The sequence below is a fragment of the Endocarpon pusillum genome (genome assembly GCF_000464535.1).
Source record: "Endocarpon pusillum Z07020 unplaced genomic scaffold scaffold4190, whole genome shotgun sequence".
Classification (NCBI taxonomy): Eukaryota; Fungi; Ascomycota; class Eurotiomycetes; order Verrucariales; family Verrucariaceae; genus Endocarpon; species Endocarpon pusillum.
The window spans coordinates 71,546-79,538 of NW_006916398.1; the positions used below are offsets into that span (position 1 = coordinate 71,546).

General features: G+C 50.3%; 4 protein-coding genes across 4 annotated transcripts in view; 2 read left to right on the top strand and 2 right to left on the bottom strand.

The window, feature by feature from the left end:
- The window catches only part of EPUS_06735 (uncharacterized protein), a gene marked incomplete at both ends in the record, with an annotated part of 2,235 nt that extends 2,070 nt beyond the window's left edge, over positions 1–165 (top strand). The window contains one exon of the mRNA XM_007805213.1: positions 8–165. Within this exon, the coding sequence (XP_007803404.1) occupies positions 8–165 (158 nt within the window). The remainder of the gene's footprint in view (positions 1–7) is intronic.
- A 1,575-nt stretch (positions 166–1,740) lies between these two features.
- Positions 1,741–2,763, bottom strand: EPUS_06736 (uncharacterized protein; the record flags this gene model as incomplete). The annotated part of the gene is made up of 1 exon (XM_007805214.1): positions 1,741–2,763. One exon carries the CDS (start codon positions 2,761–2,763, stop codon positions 1,741–1,743), a length of 1,023 nt encoding a protein of 340 aa, XP_007803405.1.
- Positions 2,764–5,714: 2,951 nt separating this feature from the next.
- On the top strand, positions 5,715–7,076 carry EPUS_06737 (uncharacterized protein; the record flags this gene model as incomplete). Its single annotated transcript, XM_007805215.1, has 2 exons — positions 5,715–5,972; positions 6,039–7,076. 2 exons carry the CDS (start codon positions 5,715–5,717, stop codon positions 7,074–7,076), a joined length of 1,296 nt encoding a protein of 431 aa, XP_007803406.1.
- Positions 7,077–7,496: 420 nt separating this feature from the next.
- Positions 7,497–7,847, bottom strand: EPUS_06738 (uncharacterized protein; the record flags this gene model as incomplete). Its single annotated transcript, XM_007805216.1, has 1 exon — positions 7,497–7,847. The coding sequence occupies one exon, from the start codon at positions 7,845–7,847 to the stop codon at positions 7,497–7,499; it is 351 nt and encodes a 116-aa protein (XP_007803407.1).
- Between the last annotated feature and the right edge of the window lie 146 nt (positions 7,848–7,993).

Consider the following 7,993-nt stretch of genomic DNA (forward strand, 5'->3'; position numbering starts at 1 on the left):
CTCGTAGAACTCCGTCTCGTGGCCGCCGTCCTGCTCAAGCAATTCAAGGTCCGCTTTGCCGACGGGCATGATCCTGAGACTCTATGGCGCGATTTGAGGGATCAGGTCACGGCGCAGCCCGGGGAGTGTTGGTGTGTTTTCGAGCCGAGGGAGGCTGGAGCCTGAGGGATGGAACGAGAGGGGAAGGTTGGGTTTGGAGGTGGAGGTGGTGGTGGTGCAAAATGAATCAATGAATGGAGACGAAGAAGAAGGAAATTGAAAGGTAGGGCCGTCGGGAGTCTCCGTTTGAAGTCTGGGGTAAAAATGGACAATGTCGAATCAATCAATCAATTCATCTCTTTTTGTTCTCTCAATGGATATTCATATCTCTCGGTACAAGCACGGGGCAAGCTATCCAATCGGTATTGGAAAGAAAATTCGCTTCGAACACTACAAACACTAAAACCAAAACACATCGTCCGCTTTCTCGTATGCATCTAAATATACATACATGCCAGGATAAACCTCTTCATGCCCAATAAGTTAGGAATCATGTATGTCGGGAGGTCTAGATTCATGGGCTTTTTTAGGGTATTCGAGGCCTTGAGGTCAGAACACATGGGGCCCGAAGTTGCCGGATCATATTGAGGTGTGGCTCTACGACAGACTGATTCGGGATTTTTGGATTCCCTGCAGCCCCTTGCTGATCCTTCTACCCCCTACCCAATACTATATGTGAGAGTGTGTGAAAGGAAGACTTAATTGATTGGGTTTGGTGTGTGTGAGAGGGTGTGTTGGGAGGGTGTCGTAAGAGGACGTCTTATTAAGAGGGTGGCATAAGAGGTGTGCTGGGAGGATCTTATAAGATGTCTTAAGGAGGTGTCTTGAAAAAGTACATATAAGAGGATGATGTATTAAGAGGATGTATTAAGAGGATGCCTTAAGAGAGTGCATACGAGAGTGTCCCCAACAGGGTATCTTAACACGATCTCGGATTTTCAAAATGGATTTGAATTGACCTGAAGCCCGTAATAATCCGCCATAGGTCTCATCTCAGGCCATCCATGTCTGTCCTGCCAGTCCCATCCCACCACTTATTTACTGGAAGGCTTGGCGGACAAAGCAGGGGTGAGCAGCAACGCAACCAGACCAAAAGAGGGGAATATTTATTGAATCGGCCACATCACGCTCAAATCATGGAGGATTCTCATGTTTTTTTTTGGAGGACGGTGCATCAGCTATCTTCTATATATAATTTAGGTCGTCATGTTTTGGATCCAAGATCACAAACAGGATGAATAATTGTAGATTTAAATCCCCAACTGAAAGTGTGGTCTCTCTAAAGACTTCAGCGACCCGTCTAGATATAGTACTGTGATGTTAGTACTGTTGCGTTGCTGGTCACCCTTCGTTGGGGTACTACTACGCTTTGATGTTTACAATTCACTCAAAGTGAATGTGGTCCAAATGTGCAGACGAGACCGCATTGTGATGAAACTTGATTTCCATTGTTCCAAGGTGTTTTCGTTATGTAAACACCTTCAGTGATCAAGTATTCTTGATGGACCTGAGTCAATTTGTAACCCCTTCATCGCTATGCATGTGTGCCCGCTGTGGTATTAGTCCAGTTTTCACGTCCATACCGCAGAAAATCAAAGTCCCTTGCGGATCTGGTGGCCGACCATGTGCCTTCTGCCTCTTGCTTCTATTAAATGCTGCTTCGCTGAAATATGTACATATAAAATTCATCTTGCGACCTACCTACCGCACCAACGGCATCATGTACAGCATCGCCGTCCACAGGCACCACAGCTGCCAAGTCCGTCGATCCGTCTTCTTCCCCTTCATGGCCACGCACCGCCAGGCCGTATATGTTCCTAGCATCATGGGCGCGGCCGCCAGCCAACCCAAATGCCAGAAGTACGCACAGTAAGCCGTCCAGAACGGAATGGGGGCCGCGATAGTCCAGCGGGCGGGCAAATCTCCTAGAACGAGCGGTGCCGTTTTCCGTCCGCGTGCTCGGTCACCGGCCTGGTCTTTGAGGTCTTGGACATGCATTGTGGTAAGGATGACTCCGCTGATGATAATGACCCATGTATACCCTTCGCTTGTGATCTCGGTCGAGGTCGAGTGTGTAGTTCCCGTCGCGGCAACTCTCAGAGAACCCATGTTGAAACATGCAAACGCGAAAGAGATAATGATATTCCGAAAGATCCAGCCTTCGTCTCCACCTCGAAGATCATTGTACATCCAGGTCAAGATGTAGATGAGCGCGGTTTCGGACGACACAGTAAGGACATAATGATTGAATGCGAGGACGAGAGGGAGAGCGAGGAGCATCGACTGTCTAATCTGTGAAGAGGTCATACGGCCGCTAGGTACAGGCCGCCAGGGCTTGTTGAGGGCATCTTCTTTTGCTGATTCTGGCAGACGTTGATTCGCTAGATCGAAGATGAGGAGGTTCGACCAATTGAAGAGAAATACCCATGGAAGTCGTGTGAGGACCGTGGTCGAGGTATAGTCGTGGATGATGAGACGTGACCCTGCAAGGGCACCGCAGATGCCGAAGACGGTGTTTGGGATGACGAATGTCGGGTTGTCATCTTTGGTGAGAAGCCAGAGGTTATGAGGGATATCTGTAAGTCGTTCTGGAAAGCTGCGTAGTGCCGTGGGTATGGACTTGGGTTGCTTGTCCATACCCTCTGCACAGATCTTTTCCGGTCCCCAGTCGGACTCGACCAGGTGAACTCTTGCATCATCCCTACTAGTCAGTGTCAGAGACATGATACACGCCGTCGTGTGGAACATATGGACATGTAAGATGTCGTCCAGACCGAACAAACACATCAATCCGTGTTGCCAAGATCTCGAGTGACATACGCATCGAGGCTCTCCATCGGTATTGTGTCATGCATCCGCCGCCGCCAACTGGAACACGGATGTGTTGAACCTCCAGAAGAGCATTTGCCCTGTCACAATTTCCGAACTGTCTTGCCTTAGCCACTATAGCACAGAACATAAGAAGCCAAGCCTTTACGCCATGGAGGGATTTTCATGAGCGGCATTATAAGCCAGTACCTATCAGCTTGGAGCAGACGCTAATGTGAGGACTGAGTAGTAGGAAGCTCCTAGCGTCTGATGCCTGCTTAGTATCAGAGTCCATTTGGATGGACTGAGGGCACTGTGCGTGGAGCATTCCCCAGCTCTCGTTGGGGGAAAGAAGAGTACAGAGACACAACTCGACCCATGTCCGCTGTCTCTTCCCACCCTCACACTCGGTGTCCTGGAGCGAGGTGCAACTGGTGTTGCATAAAGAGAGTACGAAGCACAGTGCGTCTTCCCTGCCCGACAAGGCGGTTTCATGGCGATCCTTCTTAGGCAAGCCGTGGAGTCATTTTCCTACCGTGTAGGACGGGAGTAAGACCGGTGTATTTGGTGAAACCACCACGATGGGGATGGCTTTGGGACGTAATGTCAGTCTACTGGAAGCCATATGCAGTAGCTAAGATGCAGGGGTGGTTTTGTCGCAACGAAGAGCACTAGGTGTATTACAGAGTAGGAACTTCTTGTCTTGTCCGTGGCCATGCCGAACCCTGAAGTTTCAACCATAAGCAAGGAATGCTGGAATGGTGACTGAGCTCTGGCTCGGGTAGACTCGGCTAATACTTGAGCCGACGTCGCCGATATCCCAGCCAGTTAGGGAGCCAGTTAGGGAGCCTGTTGCCAAATGATGCTATGCTAGGAAGTGTGTCTTGGGGTGGGCTGGCCGAGTAAGACTCAGGTTCTATGCAGGGTTGTCTGGTCCTCCGACTCATTGACAAGGTAACCCCCTTGTGCCGAGGGATGTCAGTTTGTGTAACAAACCACTAATAGCCCACTTGATACTGCAACGGCCCTGTCCCTGAATTGGTAGCATTGCCGCCATTCAACGTCATAATTTTGCTACAACCTTGGCAGAAAGAACACCAAAATTTAGTATGCTGTGAACTTCTGGATTGCGTAGAACTCTAATCATCAGACTTGAGATCTTGAAAAGAGTGTCATTGGATATTCCTTAGAATTCTGAACATTTGTACAACTTGAAACTGATATGAATCGTTTTCTGAAGTATATGAATTCTGAATAAATTGTACTTGAAAGAATTTGGTGTTCCTTCTGCTAAGGCTTAGGGTTTAGAATCGCGGTAATGCTATAACCAACAAGGAAGCTCACCAATTCAGGAACACAGGGGATAATGCAATACCAATTACAGATTATTTGTATTTCTTAAGTCATGTTCCAGCACTATGGAGCGCTGTACTATCGGGTTAAATCACTAACATCTTTGTCTTCTAGATATGGTCAATCGGAAACCCTTGTTTAGGTTCATATGAGCATTTACTAGATTCTTTTCCAGTTTATGGCATGTTCAGCTGTTGTTCCACCTTGCGAGATTTACTGCTCGAGTAGATATAACCAAGTCTTGTCAGACCCCCCAAAAAAGTTATTTAACTTACGGTCCTCTGAGGGCCGCGGTCCTTTTGGTCCAACAAATCTGAACGGAGCTATATGGTGACTTCACATTGCAGGCCTAGAAAGCGATCCCGAATGAATATGGCTGACTATAAATGCGATAGCAAGCCATACCTCATGGTTAAGACTCTGGTGAGAAGGTAGTTGAGCTGGAAGTGGAAGGCATAAACTCAATTCTCGACACTAAAAGCAGCTGCACAGTGGTGATACCGCACATCAAAGCAGATATCTGGCGAGAAGAGAACTGGAGCCAAAGGAGTTCTACCAACCCTCAAATTGTGGTAGTTATAGCTCCTAACGTCTCTCGAAAGCTCGTGCAATTACTAGCGGTGCCGCAAGGTCATGTTGACTTTCTTCGAGCCACTTGGACAGATTCAAGATGAGAATAATGGAGTCCAATCAGAGTCTCCAGAACTATGTGCATTGTCTGTGTCTTTGTGTGCCACATTTTCTCCAGTAGCGTAGAGAAACATTGTATGGAAGCTTGCTGGAGAGGGAAAATATTTCCCGCAAGCAGCCAAATCAAGTGGCTATTATAGCCAAACCCCTTATATCTCTGTCTGAAGCTGCTTCCTCATGTTCTGCTGCTGCGATAGTATTCTCTCATAGTCTCCAATGCGCAAAGCTCCAGCGTTCCACACAACCAAAGCCTGAATGCTGCTTCGCCCAGTCTCCATTGACATCAGTCCTGGAACGTGTCCCCTATTCCTGGTCGGCGCACACTTAGAGACGTAGCCAATGATGTTCAACCATGTGCCGCTTTGTAACTCGTCTGGCCTGAGAGATTCGAGGACGAGGGAGAGGTCTACTCTGACTCGAGGAACTTGAGGCAAATCCTGTGGATAAGCATGTTCGAGAACGAGAAGGGCTGTCAAGACATCATAGCTAGCGACGCTGATGTGTCGGTACAATCAGTACGGAAGCAAGAAATTACTCATGGATTCTTTTACCAGCCCAGGAAGCGCACTTTGGTGGCTGTATGTTGCTTAGCTATCTCATGGAGGAAGATATGCCTGCTTGGCAGAGGACCATAGGTGACTCCACTCATTTTTATATGTCATTTCGGGACTTTGCCTACTAACTTGACGGTATTTGGGAAGGGTTGTCTGTGTAGCATTGGAAATTGTCATTGCCGTAACTTAGGCGGTTGAATGAGCCGAATTTCAACCGAGATTGTCAACATCCCAATGCTCAGATCTTGATCTTCTTGATGTTGACAAGGAATGTTTGCCAGATGCATCAGGCGATTTCTCCTTCCTAGTCGGCAGTCGCTGAGCTCAAGACCAGGTATAGCCGCTGTATCGACAACTGCAGAGTCCTTTATATCACCGGTTCTGCTCAAACGTGCTCGAAGCATTGCGGAAGAACACACAAAGCTTGCCAACCAGAATGCGGAGAACTACGATGTTGCAACAGCGAGGAAGATTGGACAGTTATCCACGGTGACAGCTGCGCTCGCAGAATGGGATAATGCACAGAATGTCAGTTCTTCAGCTTTGCTATACTTCTTCGCAGCAGCGGCATCGTACTAACAGAGCCTTTGGCAGTCCATCAAAGAGTTGAACTCTCTTCTTTCAGACCCCACTAGCGACAGCGAAATCAAGAGTCTCGCCTCCGAAGATGTCGCAGCTACGTCTGCTACGGTTCCGCGCCTCATCTCTCTCCTGAAGCGATCCCTCATCCCGCCTCGCCCCTTCGCATCCCTCCCCTGCCTGCTAGAGATCCACCCCGGCGCTGGCGGCTCCGAAGCCTCCCTCTTCGCCGCCGAGCTCCTACATATGTACACTACGTTCTGTGCGAACAAAGGCTGGAAAACCGAGCTCGTCAAATACGAAGCCGATGAAAGTGCTCCGGGCTCTGAAGAAGGTCTCACTGATGCGGTGCTCGAAGTCACACAACCCGGCAGCTACCACATGCTGAAAGGCGAAGCGGGCGTTCACCGCGTCCAACGTGTCCCCACCACCGAAAAAAAGGGCCGCACTCACACCAGCGCCGTCAGCGTTCTGGTCCTGCCCAGCCTCCCCGCCCCTGGCTCAGCAGGAATCGAAGACACGGCACTCAATTTCGAAGACCCAAACAGCGACTACTATATCAACCCAGGCGAAGTCCGAGCGGAAACCATGCGCGCTCGTGGTGCAGGAGGCCAACATGTTAACAAGACCGACTCTGCTATTCGGCTGACCCATGGCCCCACCGGGATCGTAGTAGCGATGCAAGAGTCGCGCTCCCAGCACAAGAATCGCGAAAAGGCATGGCAGATTCTCCGGGCCAAGCTGGCGCAGAAACGACGCGAAGAGCGCGAAAACGAGCTCATTGATCTGCGCCGGAAGATCATGGGCGGGGTGTCCATGACGGGCAGGGAAGACAAGGTGAGGACGTACAATTACAGTCAGCAGCGAGTTACGGATCATCGATGTGGCAGCGAGACGGGAAGCCTGCCGGATGTGCTGGAGGGTGGGCAGGCGCTGGAGAAGATCATGCGTGATGTTGGCGAGTGGATGCAGGAGCAGGAGATTGCTGTGCTAGCAGCAGAAGAGGAGGTGAAGGCGAGCGAGTTGAAAAGTCAGAAGGGCAGGAGGACGTGAAGAGTGAAGCCCATATTTATCTAGAGGATGTTGGTCTTGGAGGAAGAAGATCTATCAGCTGTTAAGAGCACTTGCTCCATCGCCTTCCACGCCAAACCTGGTCGCTTCCAACTGATCAAGAGAAGCCGGGCTTTCAAACCCATCCCTGCGCCTTCACTTTCACCCCAAAACATGAAAAGGAGACAGAGCAGTAGAGCATTATCGATTTGAAGCGCCATTCACTATATGCCAGGGTATCTGTCTATGCATTGTTCATACAAGCCATGGAAGTGAAAACAGCAGGTGCAAGCAAAGCCATAACACCGTCCGCGCCAGCCTCCATCCCATAATTCCTTGCCATTATGGAACCATCCACCTGCTTCCATGTAACAATATCAGTCCCTCATATATTGCCCCCCTCTATCGATTTACGACCGACGTCTACCGATCAACCTCCCCATTCCCATCTTGACCATCATCTCCCTCCACCTCCTCGCCAACCAGCTCATCCAGCTCCGGCGTGACAAAAAACTCATGATTCAGCGCCTCCTTCGCACTCAACCTCTTCTGCGGATCCAGCTCCAGCAACCCCTCCAGAAACGCAATAGCCTGGCCCTCGGCCCCGCTCAGGGGCCCCTGCTCCTTCTCCCGGCAACTAGCCCACACCACGATCCGCTCGAGCGTGAAGCCCTTGTCGCCGATGGTCTCGATGTTGGTCTCGAAGACGGAGCCGTGCATGGCGGCGCAGACCTTCATGCGTTTGCGGCCGAAGATGCTGGCGATCTCGATCATGGCGTCGACGTCGTCGGTGGAGTTGAAGAAGGGGAAGCGGCGCGCCAGCAGGGTCAGCAGGATCACGCCGGCGGACCAGATGTCGATCTTGGTCGTCTGCGACGTGCATTTGAAGAGCACCTCGGGCGCGCGGAAGCCGCGCGTGC